This window comes from Ascidia mentula, chromosome 3 (assembly GCF_947561715.1).
Source record: "Ascidia mentula chromosome 3, kaAscMent1.1, whole genome shotgun sequence".
NCBI classification, from domain to species: Eukaryota; Metazoa; Chordata; class Ascidiacea; order Phlebobranchia; family Ascidiidae; genus Ascidia; species Ascidia mentula.
In genome coordinates this window covers 7,315,236-7,337,497 of record NC_138568.1, presented here as the reverse complement: position 1 = coordinate 7,337,497, position 22,262 = coordinate 7,315,236, and the positions used below count along the sequence as shown (strand labels likewise).

Sequence of the window (22,262 nt, the reverse complement as noted above, 5' to 3'; positions counted from 1 at the left end):
GGTCCACACTGACCCACGGACTCAAACGATTTAAAAAACCCTGCTAAGCTATAGATGATCACGTTTTTTTGGTTGCCGAAAAAATACGCCGAAATAAAAATAACGTGTTCGTCGTGTAACGATTGCTGCGGTTTATTAGAAAAACCACCTGTGCGTTGTCTTAGCAAGCTTCACTTGACGAAGCGTGTTTGGCAACAGCAGACAGATTCCTGTCAGGATCTGAGGAAAAACGCCGGAAGCACGTTTACGTCCACATCCTCAATGATGTGTCAATTTTCAACCTACACGCGCCGAAGTTACTCAAACTCGCTTACATTTATCACGACAGCAGAGCCTTAGTTTGAGTGATTGTCTTGCTAGGCCTTTGTTTACTCCAAATGCATAGATACGGTAGTACCATGAGTTTATGCACCTTGGTTGAGATTATTCTGTTGCTCTGTGTTTTCGGAAAAGGAAATACTAGTGCGATTGCGCGGCCTTTGAATTGCACGGACATGGTCAGTCTGTCTGGCTTTGGGTATACAACCTACCAGACTTGTTTACCAGAGCAACAATGCATTCGACTTGAGGTCAATGTCAGTTACAATTTTTTTATGGGTAAGTAATGCGTTGTATATGCGCAAAGCTTGATGTTGTAGGCTTATGTAATTCCTTATGCGAGTGAACGTGTTAAAAGACCTACGGTGTGTAGGTCTTGATTTTCAAAAGATTTTTAGCTTAGTTTTGTGTCACTAAAAGCTTTGCAGAGAATGCATTGAAAAAATTTGTTTTCTGTTACAGAACGAGATAATGGCACAGCCGTGTTAGGTCAGTGCGTCAGCATTTCGTCCAAACTTTGCTCGGGTACTTGCGAGGCAGTCTTCAACTCATTCAACACGAAACTCCAGGGGGCCACTGCCGGCATCTTCGACGAATTCCTTCTCACGTAAAAGCAACCTTTCCATTAAGCATGATTTAATAAACTTTATGAAACGTTAACAACATTTTTTGAGTTGTGTAAACTTGAAAAAATGTGGGAGCATTTGGTGAAAATGTTGCATTACGTGTACAATTCACTTTCCTAGCAACCTCGGGAGAATTGTGCAAAACAAGACCGCTGCAAGTTGGACTATATTCTTTAAAGCTGCAAATAGTGTGCACTGTTTGAAGCTCTGTACTATATGGTTTGTATACCTCAAACTTTCCTTATCGTTCGCAGAAACTGTACTTCAACTTGCTGCGATTGGAACTGGTGTAACAACAACACAGTTGAAGACATCCGCAGTGGAGATTTTCTGAAATCGATCGAAAACGTGACTCCGATGACCATTAAGTCGACATCAAATTCCCCAGAACACGCTTTGACTGGAATGTGGGTGTGGTTTGCTGGCGTTGCGATCACGGTTCGGATGCTTATATGCGCTAATTAGGAATTGGTGAAAAACAATTGACACTGTAACACGGCGTGATTGGTTTTACGGTACAACTACAAACTATGCCATCAGCAACGCCTTGTCAAGCAAGTTTCTTTCAAAGATTTACCTGAATAACTATACAACCAATGGTCCACAAAAATGGTACGCGCAGCATGAAATGTATAGCGTTGTACATTGAAAGCATTCTTGATGTGCCAATTGGTATATTTTTTAAACCTTATTTCCGCAATACACTCAGGATATTGGTGTATACGTGTGTTGTGTTACCAAGTGACGTGTTGTGCTCACGCATCGCTAGTTTATGTAATAGTGATCCATTGCACGTGGGGATGTAAGGAAATGAAGTTAATCTCCCCTTGGACAGGTTTAAAGTGCAATAAAGTTTATTATAACGGAAGTGGCTCATAATACAGACACCGAACACGCAACTGTATCCTGATTCTAAAGCACGAAGTTTTGCGCTTTTGTTACATTGTCTCCTAAAGAGTTCCGTTTTTAATTGAATATGTAATTTAATCGATTGCACATTTCCACACAGCGAATTTTGTTTAGTTCTCGGTGATTGGTTACATTTATCAACTCAGAGTTGGTTTATCTAAATGGAAAACATTCGGTTGCTTTGAAGGGAATTTGGGAAGTTCCAAGCATTGGAACTTGCACAGATGGGGTGTTATGTAATAATTACAAAATCATTTGTAAACCGATTTAAAATCTTTTTTTATTTTACCAATATTTTTGTTAATTAACCCTTGACCCAATGTTTGTCTCAAAATACTATTGCTGCATTTAGGGAGCTTGGAGTTAATTACGCAGAAGAGAAACACCAGAACTAATATGTTATCTATGATAAGAGCAAACTTTTTGAACAACTACTGTGTTTTATTAATACCGATCAGAATTGCATATTAGTTCTGGCGTTTTTCTTTCGCTTAAGAGTTTGTCTTGTGCAAATTATCCCTAAATTGTCGAACACTTGTCAAATAACTATTTCAAATTAGACGTCACTTATCACCAAGGCAACAGCACGCTTTCTGGGGAAGTGTCAACAGAATGAGAATCGAATTGATAAAATCTATTTTCAGACAAGATAGACGTCTGCAGAAGCAGTTTGTTGGTGAAGTAACAACAACGGAAGCACGTTTTTGGGCGGAAGTCGAACGTGTTCGAAATTGTTTAGAACACCTTTCTACCGAGCATAATTCAGGAACTGGTCATTCTGTGATGATTGCTGTGTAAGAAAGTCTTTAGGATGCATATTCGAAGTGGCCTTTCTTGCCGTCTGCCCTTTTTCTGGTAACTGCTTGGAATGCATAAATTCCGCTATTATACATGACGGTATTGGTTGGCATGGAAGCATTTAGACATGCAGTGCCGAAATTACTCAGTGTGTCCGCTATGCTAGCACAGCATAGCTTTTTCTGTGTTCCAATCGGTGTATTTTCTAAACCTTATTATGCAATATATACAGGCGTGGTGTTTCGTTGTATGTTTTGTGTGTTCCATATTGCCATGTTGTCTTTGATGTATCGTTTGTTTAGACAACATAAATCGTGATCCATTGCACGTGAGGAAATTAAATTAATCCCCAATTTGGCCGACGATTAAGCGACAAAGATTAATGCAAACGGAAGTGGTTTACAAACCCACAACACACTTCCAGAGAACCACACAAGCGGTTGGTCCATATCCACCTCTCTGCTCTTAACTGAATGACTATCGAAGCTCTCTATGAAGCATTGAGACAATACGCGCAGCATATTTATTTTTTGTGTAGCTATACTACTTCAAATCAAGATATTTTTTTCGCGCATATGGGGTGGTTGTGTTTCAAGAGAAATGTGGATGGGACGATTTACAGACAATAAAAAGTGTGGAAACGAGGCGTTACATAAGGTTACTAAACTCCAAAAACACTGCTCGAAAATTTGTGGATCATTTTTTAAAAGTATGGTTTTTTTATCAATAATTTTTGCCAACCTTTGTTTGTAGCACTATTGCTATACAGTAGAACAACGGAATGAAACCTTGTTCAAATATATTACAAAAAAGTGAACTTATGTGTCTGCTTTGTTGTGCTTCTCATACAGCAAGAGTGATGCCAAAAATTTCATAACGCCGTTGGGCCAAAACGTACATAACTTTCCCTCGCGTCACTTGTGTCAAGGCAATACGCCTTCCGGCGACTAGTCACGAGCTCGAAGGTTGGTTGGAATGTAACTGTGTGTCCATTGCCTACAGTTTACATCATAGCAGACAGGCAAAATATGAGAGCTTCAAAGCTGATAAATCGAAGTGATTTGCCATTGTTTCAAGCAAGTGCTTACATCATAGTTATTATGAATTGCGTTAAGTGCTCCCGACAGCAGCGATGGTCTGTATCTCTGTTATGTAATGCAACTTTATAAGCATATAATGCTAGAGAAAGCACCAACAAAAAACTTTTCCAGACAAGATGGTAGTTCAGAGACATACAACTTTTCGTGTTGCGCCTGGCGTACCAACAACGGAAGCACGTTTGTTAGGCGTCAGGCGAGTGTGTTCAGAATTGCTTACACTGTTTACCATGCATTATTCAGGAACTAAACATTACAGTCTGGGTTGCATGCTGTATAAGAGGGATTTGATGATGAACATCAGTAGTGGCCTTTTTCTGTTTCTTGCCTTGTTTGCATTCATGGAGCATGGTAGCTGCTTAAAATGCATTAATTCCGCTCTTGTAGAAGGAATGGGTTTTGACAACACGCGGACGTGTAGTGCTGAAATTACTAAGTGCATCCGTCTTGAAATCGATGCGACCTACACTGGACCCAACAGTAAGTTTTAATGCTTTGGAAGTTGGTTTAGGTACAAACAGATGTCTGCTTTGAAAAACATATAGTAGCATTTACATTGAGATGCTGGTAGCATTTTATATGAGTCTTTGTAGTCGCCAGCCTTAAGTTAAATATTAAATTAAAGTACAGATTATAACCTTACTATAATCATCACACCTCTAATAATCACATGCTATTGTACTTTTGATTTCTACTTGTTGACGTTTTTTATTTCGTCAGCAAAATAAGCTTTGTGTTTGCAAATCACTTGTGCGCTGACAAGCTAATTTAAACGAGTTGCCTTGCAGATCTAACTAAAAATGGCACTGCTATGGTTGCAAATTGTGCGAAGGATCCAAAGGTATGCTCGGAATCCTGTCCGTACGTTTACAATCAGTTCCGTGTTCAGATTGCAAATCTTTTAGAGGTCGGCAGTCCCTACACAAACGTTACAGTTAGGTAAGTGTATTGTATAGTGCGAATCATCAGAAAATTTCCCCAGGGAAACATGCAATATAACAGTGAAAATAGGCAACAACTTTTACACGGGCTTGGCTACCACTCCCCGGTTTCGTAAAAACGCCATACAATATGACATCCCCAAATATCCAATTATTCAAGGTTAATTCCAATAAACCTGAAGCACCGCCTTCCGCTTGCAGGAACTGCCGGGCGACTTGTTGTGGATGGAGCAACTGCAATAACAACACAGTGGAGGTGATCAGAAGTCTTCCAAATGACACAACCTCGCCGTACGACAACCCTTCGACCAACAACCCGACGTTGACACAAACCGCGTTACCGAGTACGACAAGCGGATCAACCGAAAGCAATTCCATCAACCTGTTTTTGCTGCTTGTGTCTACTTTAAATGTTTTGAGGCATTTTGCTGTTTCCAGGATGGGATAAACAATGAAAGCTTTCGATTCCTTGCAAATAAATAAACAATTCTTGCATACCCAGCACCTTGGTCAAAGTTAATCAAGTGAAAGTTTTAAATCTCATTACGCTGAAACGAATTCACACGATGACAAACATCAAATCTAGATGATGCCTTTCGACAAAACTTTAGACTATACTACAGCACAAGCGTAGAAACCGTGTTAATCTGTGGCAAGGTAAGAAGATTACAAATGTAGTCGACAGAATGTTGCAATCCACTGAAATTTGCGACATAGCTAAAACCAATCTTAGCTACTGCTGTGCATCGGTGATATACAGTGTGTGTGCATGAACAGGACAAGTTAGCAATAGAATGGAAGCTTGCCGAGTTGTGCTGTTCCTGTAATAAGTATTTTTGCTTTTGTGTTTACTGGATCAGTCGTGATAGACTCTTTAACTTTAACTTGGTATAAGTTAACGTTTCAAGATAAGACAACGTCCATGTTCATTAATCTATACGATAACGTATGCGTTCGAGTGGAGGCGAAGCTGGACTACGCCCTTATGGAAGCAGGAATGGAAGGTAAGTTTAGATCAGTGGATTATCCACGTAATATGATACAAATGGCTGTGACTTTCGGCTTATAAAGACACTGCTGTCGCAATACTAAACACTAGCAAGCTAATTTAATGGGTTTTGCTCTCACAAGCAGCATCATATTAATATAACCTTTCAATACGAAGCCAAAACTGATACTATGTTTATTTTGTAAGTGAAGCTGAAGATTTGATGGCCGTGCTTCACCCTTCTGCGACAATGCCACCGTGACCTTCGCCATAAGACACCTTACAAATTCATAAAAAAAAATAAAAAAAGGCTGCTCTTAAATTTATTGCACAATACCGTTTTAAAGGCTGTTATGGTAGCGTGTGAAGGTGTATAAACAAAAAATACAATATCTAAATTCATTCCAAGCAGAAATATGTCAAACCGACGTTGTAAATTTTGCTTTTGTGCTTATTTTTTGCATCAGAGAAGGCAGCTAGAAACCGATGACGCGCAGCAAACGTATTTAATTGGACCGCGCTTGTTTCCGCGATACTTCCCGGTGGCGCAATCGTAATTTTTATTTTTATCGTGTCCAACGTTTGACCTGTGTGGAAGTATCTCGATGATCCGCATGTTTCCTGTATCAAGGAATTCGTGACCAGGGGTTTACCTGTAGTTCACCGTGAAGTTATTGCCATGGTCGTGTGGTGGTTTAGTATCATCATTGTGGGCCTATCTGGTAAATCCCGAATGTGATCAATCGTTTATGCCCTCGCCATGACAACACCAGAGTATAGTGACGTGACCGAAAAACCGTCTTGTGAGTGAGAATTTATGCCTAAGATATACCTAACACTGCGGTTAAATTTTATTTGTTATAATTATGCGTGCCTTGTGATTTGTCATATTGTAAAGTCACTTCCTGACTGTGTGTGCTGGTCGTTGGCACTAATTTAAAACTGAAACAGAAGGTGGGAAACGTTGGAGCGGTTGACTAATTGTGGATTAAACCAAGCATTTTGCTACGGCAATGGAGTTCGCTCACCGATTTACTTACCTTATCTCTGACCAAACATGGAATGGAAAGATTTTGTCGCCTGTTGTAAAATGAGAATCTGATCGTGCCCAGCCCGGAGTGGATTATTTGGGTTTGTGACCATGCAGTGATAAAGTATGAATGTTTATGCACAGAGCCTAAATACTGTCAAGTGCGGGTTTTAAACCCCATAGAAATCAGTTGCTAATTTCACGCAGTGCAATTCCGTGTAAATATAAACACCGTTGATGAATACGTTTCGAGTCATTTCGGAAATTGTCCTTTGGGCCACTTAAAACTTGACCGTTGGCCATGGATTTAACACTCTCAATGAAGAGTGGCCGAAAATCTGGTGCCCTAAAGTTACCCCGTGAAAGGAAGATCAAACCGAAACAACTCGTGCATTGCAGACAGAAAAGTACTGCGCAAATTCCCCCCCCCATGTTATGACGCTATTTCCGACCGATCTCGAAGAAAAATGGAAACGTGCGTAACATCACTGCTTTCTCGGGTAGATGTAAACGTCCATATCAGAAAAAAAATTCCATACGTTCATGGCCGGTTCAAAAGCGTATTTCAAGCAAGAGCAAGAGCTCCATAGGTACTGAGATTAAAGACCGAAACGAGCAGTTTGTTAATGGTCAGTGAAGAACCAGGCAGTTTCTGTTGGCATCTGAGATCAAATCTAAGGGAAGTAACTTACATTATAGTAAAGTGATTAATAAACCCTAAGCTACGTCCGTCTGGTCGTCACGCTGGTGTTAACGTACAGCAGATACCAGTATAATAAAAGATACTCACGGAACAGTACGGTTGGACTTCTTTACAGAATCCATAAGTACCATTAAAGGCAATCTTGGTACCTAAATTTTAGGAACAAAATTATGTGCAGAATTTGATATCACAGCATGCAAAGACAAGGATATGTTTTTATCGGTACAGGTTGCAATTAACTAACTTCAGTAACAATGAAACTTCCTAACCTAATGTGGTTTCTGTTTTTTTCACTTAACGGCGCCTTCCTTGCCTGCAAAGCGGCCAATCTAACTTGCCAGACCGGCTACGAGGCACACATCCAATTCAGCTATGATACTTTGGAAAGCAACGAATGCGGAAGCAATCAAATTTGTATCAAGGCCGAGACGAATCTTAATTACTCTCTTGTGTCGTTTGGGCGAACAATAAGTATGTTGAAATGCTCAGATCTAATGCTTGCGCTGCAATATACATAACCATACAGACATAAATTTGACTAAGAAATTCCAATGACCCCTAGCGCAATTGGGTGGCGGCGCAATTTTGGTGATCACACCCAGGATTATATCTAAATGAAAAGCTTCATGGACAATTTATACCAAAAAATGACAGTCCACCGATAAGCTAAAAAACTTTGAGCTAATGACATTATTTTTGTTGAGTTTTACAATGTACATAATGCTTTGTAGCGGGATGTCAAACTCATTAATGCTCTGGGCATTTTGTACCCATCTACACGTATAGCAGACCAGACATAAAAAATAGCGATCACTGTAAATTTGATATTCCTTATGCAAGCGTACATCTCGAAAAACCATCGCGAACCCGATTTTAATAGTGCTTGAAACGAACGTAACAATACTTTTTTTAAGGTGGAAAAAGTAAAGTCGTCCTGTCATCGTGCGCTGACGCCCACTTATGTTCCTCACTAACCTGCACAGATCTTTTCAGGAAATCGGGATTAAAAAATGATTCGTCCGGAATACTTGATAGCTTGGAAATTAGGTAAGTTTATGCAAGGAAATTCAAAAATAAGCCTGGAACACAACAAAATGTCGAAATTTGTCAAACTGTCACTCAAAACTGCATTACGTCACACAAACACGTCTTCGGAAGTTATGATGGCTTTAATTAAGGATTTTCTTGATTCCGAATCTAAAAATAAATTCCTTTATTCACCTAACGCATTTAGAGTTAAGTTTTTCTACTTTAATTATGTTAAGCTATGCGGCCACTTTCTCATCATACATGTATATTGTTACACCCGAGTTTATGAAGGTCATTGATTCTGCTGTTAGTGTTTTCATTTAACAGCCCTTCGTCACCCTTAACGACGAGACTATAAACTTGTGTATCGTAAATTCCTTCACTTGTACAGTTCTGCCTCGGAGTGCAACATAACCAGCTGTAGCTCGGACTTCTGCAATTTAGATGACTTTGCCGTCATCGTTTCCAAGAAAGGACACGAACCGTGCTTCACGAACACGAACCGTGCTTCATCAACTCAATCTAGCACTAATGGAAACATCATAACGTCACCAAATGCTGTAACTTACAATATCAGTTCATCCACTCCTACGCCAACGCCCATTCAAAAAGTCCCAAGTACAACATCTGGGACATCTTTCTCATGTCGTGCAACGTTTGCCAGTTCCGTATGGAGTCTTGCAATTTTCTGGTGGATATTGTAACGCATTCAACACAGTTTCAAAATCTGAATTCAAGACCTTTTGCCAAATATAAAACTGTTGTGTAATATTGGGTGAATTTGCGTATGATTCACTGTATTCGAATGTATTTCTATACTGACTCTTGTTTACCTTTCATTATACTGTACATAAACATAGTATGCATTTCACCAACATGATACTGTATTAGTTTTGGGACAATAAAACATGCTTTATTGCCGGTTTTGTGTGCCTAGTTAAAGTTTATCGTTGGTATGCTTTGAGCCACAACTCATTAGCTTGACAAGTTCTAGTTAAATGTGACTGTCTCATTAAAATAATAACATTCAAGAAACGGTTTAACGAGAATCTTGTGGGACATTTTGGATACATTACCATGGGGCTGCTTCATATTTAACCGCGTTGTAGATTAGTCTAAGCTTACAGTGCACGATATTTTGTTGGTGGAAATGCAGCATAGTATAAGGCTTTACAACTACATCTGATGTGAGGAATAGCTCCAAGCAGATTACAAGTAGCGGTTGACATCATTAGAAAGCAATGAAATTTCGTGTGGTTGCATGCTAACATAGGAAACAATTAACGTGCTTCATTATAGTAACATTTTAGGATCCTTTAAAAAACACCTTGATTGAAAGCACTGAGTTTACTGCATGCAAAAGCTCGTTACATCAAAACTGCGCATTTTAGCCACCAGCAGGGCTTCCTACACGAAGTTCTCTTACTTTTCCGCCTCGTCTGTCCCAGAAACAGCAGTTCGCGACAGCTTCTCTTGCGTTGATTGAGCAGGCGTTTCCCGAGAGCAATTCATACACTGTTGGCATCCTTTCCGCAAACAGCCAACTCAATAGAACTTAAAAGTGGATAATGGTATTCACTGCAGCACGCCTATACTTATGTCGGAGATACGTTGCATTCATTGTCTTCTTTGAACCCACAAAGTCTACGCAAGCCTGGCTTCAAGCTTGTTAGCAAGGATGTGAAAAAGAAATGTAAATTTAAGCTTAGTGTTTAGTTGGCGATTTATTGCATAACAAAACTTTATTAAACTCATGTAAGGTGTTAGTTTTGTTCTTAAAAAAGAGGAAATTTACTGTCTTGCGAAACTCAACTTTTATAAGCAGGTTTTCGATACAAGGTTCAACTATGACAACACTAGTTTTCCTTGCTTTTATCCTGGCATGTGTGTCAGTGGCATTCAGTGTTGAATGCAAAGTGGGCTATAGTATCAGCTATGTATTTGGCAAAAGCGAAAAATGGTACAATGTGGAATGCACAAGCAACTCTGAATGTCTTGGCGGGGAAGCTGAAATTGACATGACTGTCTGGTCGTTTATAACTCGTAAGAATATGTGTCGTATTGTATACATCTTAGCAGTGGTGTAGTGGTAATTTTATACATGTCCGAGTGCCGCGCCATAAAAAAACTGTATGAATAAACGAAGTGCGCCATGCTTATGAGCAATCATCCACTTGTTAGAGATACCGAAACGGAGCTGCGGCAAGCTTCGCCAGCACTGCACCCCTGCATTTTCATGTGTTATAGCAGTAAGGCTTTAAGCCAGTTCAAACCGAAAATATTACAATTCGGCATTGGAATATATGTTTGACTAATATGGGATATGTCACATAAGGGACCATATTCGATACAAACGGAAATATGTAATCAGAATCAAATTGAAATAAAATATATTTGCATTCCAGTTCCAGCTGATCTTCACGTTGGCATGTGCAAAAGAAACGACCAGTGCAGTGATGAAACGTGTGATAGTTTGTACGACGAACTGTGGAACAAATACAAGTCGAAGTTTACGTCACATGGAGTCAACAGCTTGAGTGTGTCGTAAGTATATCGCGTCCCTTAATTTGTGCATCCCGCTTTAACGATGGATTTCGTATCCGTGTAGGTCCTGTTCGTTTGAATGTTGCAACACGACCATGTGCAACAACTGATGCCTGGCTTCGCCGTTCAATCGTTCATTAGGAGGTTTTCATTTCTCCGCTGTATATAAAAAAGAGACGTGTGAAAATATAATCGGATATTCACTACCGGCCGTTCCCTGTCCAGAACACACAATTGTTATTTGAAATGGCGTTTCCATTTCCTTGCCAAACGTGTATCGTGCTGTGTTCCATAGACTCGCTTGAGTTTTTTTATTGTTGCAAAAAAGGCAATGCTAATAAATGTCACCAAAACGTTGGAATATCACTGTGTAGGTTAGGAGATTGTCGAAAATTTATCTCTGAGGGCTTTCACGCGAAAACCACACAAACCATGAACCAAATAAAAGCCTGATCGGATTATATAATCAAAAAAAAATCTTTCATATAAACATTCGCAGGAGATTTTGCATGCATACAAACCATACGTATCCTATCCAAAGCCCCCCAAAAAGAACTGGCATACTTCATCACAGTAACGTGTTGGGGCCTATTGCAAAAGTTATTACTGTGTAAATGCACTTTACAGCAAAACTGCGTCTTTAAGCACAACATGGCTTTTTAGACGAAGTTCTCTTACTTCACCGCCTTGTCTGTCCCAGAAAAAAGCAGTTCGATGGCTTCTCTTTCGTTGATTGAGAAGGCGTTTCCCGAGAGCAAATTATACACTGTTGGCATCCTTTCCGGAAATGGCCAACTCAATAGAACGTATAAGTGGATAGTTGTATGCATGCACTGCAGCACGTCGCTTTTTGTTGGAGATACCGTGCTCTCATATAGTCTTCATGGATCAACAAAGTAAAATTTAAGACTAACTGTTTCGGCACCAGCAGTGCATGTGCTTCAAAAGAACTTGAATAAATCTGTATGTTTTCTTAGTAAGGGCAGGAAATGTAAAGTTTTGCGAAAACTCTATCAACGTTTGGTGTTTCAGCAGGTTTTCGATTCAAGTCACAACCATGCGAACATAAGTGCTCCCCGTTTTGGTAACAGCATGTGCGTTGCATTCACTGTTGAGTGCAAAGTGGGGTTTATACATAGCATCAACTACGTATTTGACAGCAAAGAAAAGTTGTACAATGTGGAATGCACAACCAGCCATGAATGTCTTGGCGTGGATCAAATTTATATGACTGCCTTGTCGGTTTTCACTCGTATGTATATACACGTCGATATGCAACAAACAGTATTTGCTGGAAGAGCTTTTAAGTTAACTGAATACCTAGCAGCGTCAGTAACAAGTTTCACATGTATTGTATTGTAGTATACATCTTGGTGTAGTTGGTACTAAGGTTACAATCCAATACAAATGTTCCGACATGCAGTAACAAATATGGGATATGGATATGTGAGACCTTACACGGTATAAACGGGAAAATGTCCGCAGAACCCAAACAGAAACGTTTGTTTTTTTTAGTTCCAGCAGATCTTCACGTTGGCATGTGCAAGCGATATGACATGAAGTGTGATGATGAAACGTGTGATAGTTCCTATGACGAACTGTGGGACAGCAATAAGTACAACTTTATGTCACGTTCTGTCAGCAACGTGACCATATCTTAAGTATATCGCGTCCTTGATCACTATAATTCCCTTGACTGATGAATGGATTACGTTTCCGTGTAGGTCTTGTTCGATTGATTGCTGTAACAGCACTATGTGCAACAACTGATCCGCAGACTTCGTCGTATATTCACTACGTTGAAAGGCTTTCATATATCAGCTGTACATCTGAAGGTGATGTGTAAAAATATAAGCGGATATTAAAAGCAGGTCGTTTCCCGTCCAGAATACACAACTGCTGTTATTTGAAAAGGCGATTCCATTTTCCTTGTCAAACTGTGCATCGTGTTGTGTTCCATAGACAATAAGTTAAGTTACTTTATTGTTTGCAGGAAACATACCAATATAAATCCCGCCTAAAAGTTAGAATAACCTTGTGATTGTTGAAAATAAGATTTATCTCAGACCGCAGTTACGCGAAATGAACAGAAGTAGTTGTTGAGATATTTAAGCAACCACAGAAGATATTGCCTGCACACAAACTTTTTCAATAAAGCCCCATACTCGGCAGTCATCACATCATTTGTATTCACAATAGCATAGCTTTGCCGTCGATTTCGGCGGTGAGCCGCACGTTTAAAACCATATAACAAAGATAACTTAGAGTTGATGTGTACAAAATTATAATAGTGATACCGGATAAGTGAGCAATATCAATTTACCGAACGACAAAACAAAAACACATTCGCAAAACGACTTCCACTTGCTTGTAAATTGTTTGCTATTGCCAGTTATGCGGCGGAGACTTTTAATTTTCCCCGGCGTTCCAGGCGATTGTTGACGTGCCCACGACCTCGTTGAGACGACAAACTACTTCATTGCCGTCGACGGTTATAATGTCGACACCGTTTCGTCCCGCAACAGCAATGTGACGGTTATACCTGTCAGAAAACTGTGGTGTCAAAAACGTTCCAACGTTAACACAGTTTCAACATTGACATTCGAACACGTGGCGATCAGACAATTGCTTTACTCAAATGTCAAAACAGATGCTAGCTAATGGCATTCAAAAGGTTGAGGTTTCGTTAGCATTTCGGTCGTTTGAACTATGCATTAATATGATTCGGTGAAGGACTTTTCAATCACTCAACAGTTTTTTATATTAGCTGAGAATGCCATATATTTTTACAAGCCCCATATAATGCACACACGATTATTAGTATCGTTCTCACCAAGAACTAGGTACAAGCGCACGGATGTTGTTTAAATAGGCTTGAGTTTGCTGAGTATCTGGTTCCGAAAGGTTGTCGATAATTTCCACTGAACCGGTGGCGGCGTTCAAGTACATGATATCGGCTGCAGTACATCAATAAAATTCGTTACTAAATTAAAAACGTGACCTTGCGCTTAATTTTAATCTAAAATGTTATTTACTAAATAATTATTATGTGCAAATATCTTTTGAAATCGCACCTTGATGTTTGGAAGAAACGTACACAGTTGCGGCGTTACCGTTTCGGCTACTTTCTTCGAAAGCCACGTCGGCTACGTGAAAGTTTGTGTGAAGAACCTGTACGTCACAGTGCAAAGTTATTTTCATGCCAGTGGTCAATGTAGCATGCTTAAACTATTGTCCCTTATACACTGTTATCCTCAGCCGCATATAATTACCTCTACACCTGGTCCTACCCCGCTAATACCCGCGTACAGTTATAACCATACTTACCACATCTTGCACCATTTCACCCGCGGCTGTGACGTTGAAAACGATCAGTTCCTGTTGATGGGGAAACACCCGAACCACGTGACGGGCATGTTTGGACACAAATTCCTGACTGAAATCTCCGAGTTCTGTACGCAAAGAGAATTCTGTTATTACAAGGAATAGTAATTGTTTAAACAAATGTAGTTAGCAAGACTACAGGCCACAGTACAACTTTTATACTTTGTTTAGTGTTGTAATAAAATTATATAAAATTATTCGCATGTCAATGCAAATCTAAATAAAAGAAAACCCTTATGATTTGTCGAAGTCTAACATTGAAATAGTTGCATTGCGTTACTGTCTCCCCATGCAAAGCGAAGAAAAACATACGAAAAAGAAACGTTACCATGATCTATTTCCACAACCATGTTGGTGGAAGGATCGACTGTTAGACTGCGTGGATCTTCATTTTCTCCCCAGGCGCACGTGACGTGGAGCTGGCCGCCGATTGGCTGATACGAGAATCCATCCGGCACACAGCCGTATATTTGCAGATCGATGACATCAGTATCGTAGACCAACGTTGAAAGGTCCAGTTTGTGGATTGACTGAATTGTTTGATATATTTTGATATAGGATTCCAAGTTAAAATCTTTTAGAAAATTCTCGAAACGATTGAAGTCGATAAATAGTAATTTCAGGTAATATGCATTTAAATTTGTTGTTGTAGTTTTTTGACCACACTTGGAGTCTATGATTTATATCAATAAACATCAAATACCTGTTGATTTTTATGCGCTACGTATCCGTGTCGCGAAACGGTGTTAAAATCGCCCTCTGGCGGCACGAAAAAAGCAAAGACGGAGAAATCAGAGCGACTACCGCCATCCAGCGGTTGGATTTGAGTCGCCGAGTGTGTTCCGGGAACATTTGCTGCGTGGATTACTTGCAGAGCAGAACGATCGCGCATTTCGTCGACCCAGCACAGGACAAATAACTAACAAACATATGTACTCAGTTAAACCGAAGCCCTACCACATTCTAACGTATATCAGTTGGAAATATAAATGAATTAATTGGATTAGTATAGTACGATACAATAAAAGATGTTGCCTATAAGTCAACGGAATTAAAGAAAATGTTGCCATTATGCTCGATAAAATGTGAATCGAAATTTTGTAGGTACTCATGTACATCAATTAAATAAAGATATACAAACGTCAGTTCGTTTCAACACAAAAGTATATTGGCTTAGTGGTTGAATGCAGTTATTCCTCAAACCTGTTCCGTTGAAGCAACATAATGCATCGTGACTGGTAACGGATCGGTGGCGATGACTTCAGCCACTCTTTGCAGCACAGCATCAACGACCACAATACGGTTTTCCAAGGGTTGGGCTGCGTACACAAACCTGGCACCGACTGATACTGCGGACGACCACCTACATCGCCGTGTGCCATCCGTAAAGCTCGCCCGGCACAATTTGTTCTGAGAAATAGAATATATATTTATGTTAGACGTGAATTCTAAGGATATGTTTGACTTCCAAACGGTTGTCTATGCGTTTCAAGTTGCTTCTGTCATTCATGTTATGAAAAGTTTTCTGATCGGTAGTATTAATGGAAAAGTTTATGAAAAACTATTGCACGCAAAGCACGTTCAAACAGGGTCGGCCTGCAGTTAAGTTCAGGAAAGTTTATTTCGCCCTATGGACATCGTCGGTAATTTGTTAAAAGTTGAAAGGACAATGATGTTCAGGTTATCATTGGCAGTTGTGGATTTTGATATCCGCACACACAATACCCAAATTATTTAAAAATAATTGCTTTTGTAGAGGAAATATAAAAAAACAAATACTTAACATGCACGCAATGGTTAACAAATGAGCAAGTAAGCCAACCTGTCTTAGCAAGCCTGGGACTTCTTCAGCAGCCGAAACACGTCGTGTGACATCGCACGACCTCGGGGCTACAATCAGAAAACCGCCGTCATGGAAAATGAAGTAAGCTCCGCTTGAGTGAGCACCAATCACTGCAAAGAATAGTTTTTGCAAATTATAGCAGTAAATCGGGTTGTGCTTCATTGATTTTGGTGCACTTTGCAGGACCTTGCATAGCAACGACTGGTACAGAATGCAACATGAAAAATGTTAAAAAAAAACTTTAAAATCATTCAAACCTGGAGTTCTGTCATTTTCTTCTTCAATAAATACTGCGGCAATCTCTTCGCTGTTGCCGGCATCGTTGCTCGCGAAACAGCTGTATGCGGCACTGTCCGACACCACGGCGCTGTTGATGTGCATTTCCGTGTGGTTGCCTAAAATTGTAACAACCCATGTAAATTCAAGCAAAACATTTTCAACTCACATGTGTTCTACATGCATTGGATTTATTGCCACAGATACTCCTTGAGCAGTGATTCTCAACCTGGGAAAGTATTTAGGGAGTACAAACTTCCATCTTGTTAAAATGTACATTTTTTGTACAAATTGTGTACAATCAATACCCCGTTTTTCTTCTTTATTGTCAATCAAGCCCTAAAAGGGATTCAGTAATTCCAATGCCATTACCTAGTACTTTGTATCGATCGTTGCTTTCGATCATTCCCTCGCCGTTGATGAGCCACGTGATGTGAGGCGGTGGCATTCCAGTCACGTGACACGCGACGGTGACACTGTCGCCCACAAGCCTGTGTTGGGTTCGGGGAAACACCTATGAAGTTGCACACTTTTGTAGCTGTTTGGAGAGTTGGAAAAAAAATACTGGAACCCAAGCAGGCTGGAGAAAATTTTTACCTGAATATTTGGCGGAGAAAAAACAGACATGCGAATGACTTGGAATATATCCGGACGGTTTCGTGCGCTGCAAGTGTAGTTTCCTGCGGCCCACGAACTCACCGATGCAAAGTAAACAAGGCTTCCATCCACCTATTTCAAAATGACGGTAAATAACTGCACCAACGTTATTGAGGCGGTTCAAATCGTAATAGCATCATTTAAAAACCATAACGTTTGATCAAAGAAACGTGAAAACCGGCTTGCAAAACTTGCATCCAATCAAATTTACTGGCGACAAAATTATCGTCAAATAATTTGTAACGTGATGCTCTCTAAACCAAGCAACCAGTCGCAAAAAAGGATATATAACGCTATACAGTCAACGAAGCCAATTCAGGGCTGTTTGCCAAACGCTATTAACACGAAGTTTCGTTTCCTGTATAGGGATGATTTGAAACATAAACTCACAGTGATTCCGTCATCCCCATAGAGTCTCAGGTCATAATTGTAACGTCTCCAAACAGGACTGTTCTCGCCTTGAATGTCGCACTGGATAGTCAAACGTTCGCCGTGATTGGAACAAACGTCCAACACTCGCTTGTCTTCATCCAAATGTAGAACCGTTACATCTGCGCGAACGTAAACCTCCTTGTAATATGCAGCAACACCACGACAGCAATACCGGATTTATGTCAATGTAAACCAAGACAAGCCGTCCGGTGTGTCGATCACACATCGTGTTGCAACAACGTATTTATATTTTAAAAGTTGCACGGAAGCAATCATTTCTTGGGCTTTAAATTCTTTCACAATATCAGGGATATTCATGAATGACAAAAAGCTAAATACGCATGCCAACATGTCCACGAATTTAAATAGATGATTGATCAGCAATTAAATTAATAAACTCCATCAAAACCTCCGCTTCGACGTTCGGGTTCCAGAAACACGAAACCGCGAACTTGGAGGCAGGGCAAAAGATTGCATGACGTCACGATGGAAAACTCTATTTAGTTTCCCATGAATAATTGAACGTAGCTTTGCGAAAACGTGACGTAATGCTTCCTACCGAACGAGCGCAGGAGAATGCAAGCAACTTGATAGTGAAACCGAGACATTTGTACTTTAAGAATGTCTTTTTTTATGTAATTTGTTTTCGCACTACGAAGGGAAATAAAAATTAAAAACTTTACTACGCTTTAATGCAAAGTTTAAAATACCTGTACAAATCAAGGACAAATCATTCTACCAAGGGCAACTGAATTTATTTGTTTATAAATAAAGCGTTTGATCTGAAATGTAGAGTTTGACTTAATGTTAGTCAATTGTTTCCATCAGTATAGCCTACAGTCACGGGTGGTCTGGTTTAATTTCGCTAGAATGCTAATAAACCGAAGCCTAATATGGCTCGAAGTTCATAACCAGATGTGGGCATGCCGGCGATCGTTACCAATTGCGTTGATTAACGCTTTTTGTCATCGCCATGTGTTGTGCCGTGCAATCTTGTTCCTGAAATGAATCCGCGGAAAAGATTGGACGAACCCTTACGAACAATCAATACATTCGATTGGCGAAAGCTCATTTGGGTGCCGATGTTTATGAATAATTAACTTGGATTCGGTTGGGCGGACATTATTGTGAGGTTTTTTATCGAGACTATAGGAAGTAATTGGCACTTTTGAGATTTGCGTTCAGTTTTTGAGTTACGTGAAACAAATTTAGTAAGTGCAACATTGCGTTTAAAATAATGGCTTTTGTCTTATGATAGGTGCAAATTTTGCATGTCAATTTCCAATTTTAAATGAATTTATAAAGTTTCATCTGAATCGGTCGTATACAGGCAATACCCTTCAAAAATTGAGACATTTTCTTGACAAGAACGAAACGCCTGCATATGAAATGCAATTGATTTAACAGCTTGTTGAAACCCCGAAGTACATGTTTCAACAGTTTTCCAAAAGTACTGGGGTTTCAGTATGACTTTCCTATTTTGATGTTATTTATTATGGCTCCACACTTACTAAATATGGATAGAAGTTCCATGATATCTATCGATTTATCTTCATTTCCATCAGCATAATGGAGAAGATGATAAAGAGTACATGTGCTCCCTTCTTCAATTCCTTCCATCAAAGTGACCTGGAAATTAATATCGTTTCAATTTTTGTTTCAATTTAAATTATTTTGTGAAAACTTATGGAGCACAATATTGCACATCATTAAATAATTAAAAAAACTAAGACTTCAACTCAAACCTCGTGAATTTCCTCACTGCCGATGAAGCCGTCCAAGTCGAGGTCCAACGAACGAAATAAGCGCTTGACGTCATCACCCCTTCCGTCACTGGTGATGATATCATCCCAGAGCGCCCGACTGCTTTGGATTGAAACTCCTTCTTGGTTTAGGCTGTTCGAGGCGGTTTTCTCCGTGGTTTCAAAAGTTACCTCACTGCGCACGCGCTTAAATGTGTCGTCATCAGGTATTGCGTCATCGACAACCGGTACTACTTCATCGAATATGGCAGGTACGGAGGCCAAGCTGGCCAATGGGTCCTGGTCGGCAAAATGGTCAATCTTGTCAATGCGTTCAACGTCCAACGTAGCCTGGAGGTTTGGCATGAAAGCCTCGTCTATTGGGTGAGGGGTGGAAGCGAAATCCTTCATCGCAGGCGAATTTTTCTTGTGGTGGTGTTGAGGTTTGCTCTGCCGACTGCGCTTCTGTCGCCGCACGGAACCAACAGGCTGATTTTCAGCAACGTTTGCCAAAAGGGACGCTTGCATTTCTCGGAAATCATCAGCTCCACATTCGGATTCTGCAAAAAACAAACTTGTCTGAAAATCTGTGATTTTCTTGGTATGACCGGGACGTTTATTCTCTTAACGTGGTTGCCTACTAGTTCATTACGTTTGTAAAAGCAATCGCGGTTTCGGGCGTCGTAGATGTCACGTGACGAGAGGCACGCAGCTTTGTGCATTTCACATCGGTTCGGGTAATAGTTCCCATCGATTCCGCACACAGGCTGTTGTAAACAAAACAAATTTAAAAGCTAGTTGTTTTTAATACTTCATAATATTCTTACCAGCGACTCTTTCAAAAGCTAATTAAATTATTTCATCTTTCACGATACAAATATAATTTCCTATATTTCTTATTGACAGTCAGGCCGGTTCTCACTTTTTTCATAGGTTTGCAATGGACTCTGCACACGCATTTCGCTCGGGTACCCTCCACAACACACTTCTGGCCGGGGAAGCACCGTTTGAACCGGCAGAGATCGCCCTTTGTCTGGTGAGAGATTCCCCAGTGATGTGATTTGGCGAAGCTTTGTCGGTGGGCAATGGTTTTCCGACGTCCCTCTGTGCTTACATGTACCTAAAACGCGTCCAGAAGCAAAACAAGATACATTGCTTAAAAACTAAAACATGATACAAGTTAGCGCTTCTCAAACTTTGGCTTGTAACACCACTTGGTGTCCCCAAATAACTTTTTGTGGCTGCGGAGCTCATTGGCTTTTGCAGGGACATTTCCGTATATCACGCTTTTAGGTGTTTACTAGGGGTCGCACTAAAAATACTCTTTTGAAATGGGGTAGCAGAACAAAAAAGTTTGAAACGCCCCGATTTTGGATACCTAATTTGGTCTGTTTTGGGCACTTAAACCTAAGTGCGTGCGGTTCGTTTTATTGACGTCCTTTTATTTCTAATATGTTTTGTTCATTCCTGTGATTGTCGTTGAACGTTTTCCCATTCATGTACAACAATTATTTTGGTTTTTAATGGGAGGCAAATAAGGGTGACTCAGCAACGAAGAAAATAAAATCGATTTATTGGTCTCGTAGCAAAACACGGCCCTCCCATTATGTCAGGATAATCGTTACGATTTTAAGAGGTTTGAGTGATGAAAGAGATGAAACACGCAAACGCACTTGGAGCTATGCGTTCTACAATGGGAATAACCAATCTTAAAATTAAGTAAAAACCTTTGCGAATCTTGCTGTATTATTGTAACTAAGATTCAAGGTCATTTTTCTATGTGCTAAGCAAAGCATACAACTTTGTGCTTTAGCAGAAAGAACGCCTTTCGTCAGTCTACATGCAACAGCTGTTTTTGCCCTCTTGAGCTCATCAGGTGGGTTGTAAATTCTTTGACGGCTTCATAAAAAATGCAGGGAACTTCCAAGCGAAATACGGGCACCTTTCTATTATGCATGATGTGAGGCCTTTGAGATCGTTTTAAGGGATTGGTGTATTGCACAGCAGATGCCGTGGAATCGTTAATTTATTTTCATTGCCTTTACTCATATAGTGCTTGAACATGTTGCCGAAAGTTATTATTTGTCATTTAATCGATTTAAACGCGAGGTAAATGCATTCGGTTTTCCTGCAGGTAGGGATGTTGTTTATTCGACATTTTGATCCTGTAATAAACGGCCGAAAGACACGTTGCGTATAACCGGAAAATTCCACGGAATACCAAAACCAATGGTTAAAAAAATCGTCAGTTCGTTAACAACCATGCAATGCCGATATTAGAAGCATTGAAACCTACTTATACACGAATGGCTCAAGCACCTCGGAGGTATAACAAAAACACATTAACCCTAACAAATACGAGTTTAGGAACAGGTTACTTGAAAAACCTCAACCATCACTGGAAGACATTAAGACTTAAATACTTACATTCTGCGAAAAATCGTCGTCGCTCTTTTGCTTTTTGGCTCTTTGCGTGGATGGCAGACCATGGATGACCGCGACCACCGTCACCAGAAGAGCCAGAAACTTCAACAAAGCGTTACAAACCATATTATTATACCTAAACTGAAATCGTAAAATTGCATGGGAAACAGAACACAGAATAACCCAGTTAAAACTATTTGCAAGTAAAAACGTGGCAAATCCTTCATTTAGAATCTTGTTTTCTTCGAAAAAAGTTGTTTGGTCATACATTTTTTATCCCCAAAGCTCTTGTTCTCAAAAATACGAATATTGTTTCTTTTGCAAGAGCCATAAGCCTTTTTTGTGTTAATTTGCAGGCAAATATTATTTAGCACCAGCGTCACAAGAAAAAAGCTAACTCGAGTTTCAGCGCAAATACAGCAATTGCCTGCAAACAAAACGCCTCCAATTCGCTTCATAACTTCAAAAAGAACTAATTTTTCAGTGTAAAATCATACAAAAACAACCAAATTAGTGCCACA

General features: G+C 40.0%; 5 protein-coding genes across 5 annotated transcripts; 4 read left to right on the top strand and 1 right to left on the bottom strand.

Annotated features, from left to right (window-relative positions):
- The first annotated feature begins 350 nt into the window (after nucleotides 1–350).
- Nucleotides 351–1,637, top strand: LOC145895323 (uncharacterized). Its single transcript, XM_082984115.1, has 3 exons — nucleotides 351–597; nucleotides 781–925; nucleotides 1,199–1,637. Exons 1-3 carry the CDS (start codon nucleotides 378–380, stop codon nucleotides 1,407–1,409), a joined length of 576 nt encoding a protein of 191 aa, XP_082840241.1. The 5' UTR covers nucleotides 351–377; the 3' UTR covers nucleotides 1,410–1,637.
- A 2,358-nt stretch (nucleotides 1,638–3,995) lies between these two features.
- On the top strand, nucleotides 3,996–5,184 carry LOC145895324 (uncharacterized). Its single transcript, XM_082984117.1, has 3 exons — nucleotides 3,996–4,228; nucleotides 4,537–4,687; nucleotides 4,891–5,184. The coding sequence occupies exons 1-3, from the start codon at nucleotides 4,018–4,020 to the stop codon at nucleotides 5,135–5,137; spliced, it is 609 nt and encodes a 202-aa protein (XP_082840243.1). The 5' UTR covers nucleotides 3,996–4,017; the 3' UTR covers nucleotides 5,138–5,184.
- A 2,458-nt stretch (nucleotides 5,185–7,642) lies between these two features.
- LOC145895274 (uncharacterized) lies at nucleotides 7,643–9,283 on the top strand. The gene is made up of 3 exons (XM_082984051.1): nucleotides 7,643–7,881; nucleotides 8,325–8,457; nucleotides 8,831–9,283. Exons 1-3 carry the CDS (start codon nucleotides 7,665–7,667, stop codon nucleotides 9,141–9,143), a joined length of 663 nt encoding a protein of 220 aa, XP_082840177.1. The 5' UTR covers nucleotides 7,643–7,664; the 3' UTR covers nucleotides 9,144–9,283.
- A 987-nt stretch (nucleotides 9,284–10,270) lies between these two features.
- LOC145895345 (uncharacterized) lies at nucleotides 10,271–11,307 on the top strand. Its single transcript, XM_082984133.1, has 3 exons — nucleotides 10,271–10,482; nucleotides 10,845–10,983; nucleotides 11,048–11,307. Exons 1-3 carry the CDS (start codon nucleotides 10,287–10,289, stop codon nucleotides 11,091–11,093), a joined length of 381 nt encoding a protein of 126 aa, XP_082840259.1. The 5' UTR covers nucleotides 10,271–10,286; the 3' UTR covers nucleotides 11,094–11,307.
- Nucleotides 11,308–13,219: 1,912 nt separating this feature from the next.
- On the bottom strand, nucleotides 13,220–21,877 carry LOC145894816 (follistatin-related protein 5-like). The gene is made up of 17 exons (XM_082983465.1): nucleotides 21,745–21,877; nucleotides 20,240–20,437; nucleotides 19,970–20,084; nucleotides 19,321–19,877; nucleotides 19,087–19,204; nucleotides 17,534–17,694; nucleotides 17,084–17,215; nucleotides 16,859–17,000; nucleotides 16,468–16,605; nucleotides 16,190–16,320; nucleotides 15,571–15,777; nucleotides 15,071–15,286; nucleotides 14,696–14,897; nucleotides 14,311–14,435; nucleotides 14,058–14,154; nucleotides 13,817–13,940; nucleotides 13,220–13,525 (listed from the first exon to the last, which is right to left on the bottom strand). Exons 1-17 carry the CDS (start codon nucleotides 21,865–21,867, stop codon nucleotides 13,393–13,395), a joined length of 2,919 nt encoding a protein of 972 aa, XP_082839591.1. The 5' UTR covers nucleotides 21,868–21,877; the 3' UTR covers nucleotides 13,220–13,392.
- Nucleotides 21,878–22,262: the final 385 nt, after the last annotated feature.

Excerpts from the sequence above, each read along its gene's own strand:
- LOC145894816 (XM_082983465.1), bottom strand. The coding sequence starts at position 21,867 with ATGGTTTGTAACGCTTTGTTGAAGTTTCTGGCTCTTCTGGTGACGGTG. Across the intron at positions 16,321-16,467 it reads AGAAAATGACAGAACTCCAG|TGATTGGTGCTCACTCAAGC; the intron begins GTTTGAATGATT and ends TATTCTTTGCAG. Across the intron at positions 15,778-16,189 it reads TCCCAGGCTTGCTAAGACAG|AACAAATTGTGCCGGGCGAG; the intron begins GTTGGCTTACTT and ends TCTATTTCTCAG.
- LOC145895324 (XM_082984117.1), top strand. The coding sequence starts at position 4,018 with ATGCTGTATAAGAGGGATTTGATGATGAACATCAGTAGTGGCCTTTTT. Across the intron at positions 4,229-4,536 it reads GACCTACACTGGACCCAACA|ATCTAACTAAAAATGGCACT; the intron begins GTAAGTTTTAAT and ends GTTGCCTTGCAG. Across the intron at positions 4,688-4,890 it reads TACACAAACGTTACAGTTAG|GAACTGCCGGGCGACTTGTT; the intron begins GTAAGTGTATTG and ends TTCCGCTTGCAG.
- LOC145895274 (XM_082984051.1), top strand. The coding sequence starts at position 7,665 with ATGAAACTTCCTAACCTAATGTGGTTTCTGTTTTTTTCACTTAACGGC. Across the intron at positions 7,882-8,324 it reads GTCGTTTGGGCGAACAATAA|GTGGAAAAAGTAAAGTCGTC; the intron begins GTATGTTGAAAT and ends ACTTTTTTTAAG. Across the intron at positions 8,458-8,830 it reads CTTGATAGCTTGGAAATTAG|TTCTGCCTCGGAGTGCAACA; the intron begins GTAAGTTTATGC and ends TCACTTGTACAG.
- LOC145895345 (XM_082984133.1), top strand. The coding sequence starts at position 10,287 with ATGACAACACTAGTTTTCCTTGCTTTTATCCTGGCATGTGTGTCAGTG. Across the intron at positions 10,483-10,844 it reads TGTCTGGTCGTTTATAACTC|TTCCAGCTGATCTTCACGTT; the intron begins GTAAGAATATGT and ends TTTGCATTCCAG. Across the intron at positions 10,984-11,047 it reads GTCAACAGCTTGAGTGTGTC|GTCCTGTTCGTTTGAATGTT; the intron begins GTAAGTATATCG and ends GTATCCGTGTAG.
- LOC145895323 (XM_082984115.1), top strand. The coding sequence starts at position 378 with ATGCATAGATACGGTAGTACCATGAGTTTATGCACCTTGGTTGAGATT. Across the intron at positions 598-780 it reads CAGTTACAATTTTTTTATGG|AACGAGATAATGGCACAGCC; the intron begins GTAAGTAATGCG and ends TTTCTGTTACAG. Across the intron at positions 926-1,198 it reads TTCGACGAATTCCTTCTCAC|AAACTGTACTTCAACTTGCT; the intron begins GTAAAAGCAACC and ends TATCGTTCGCAG.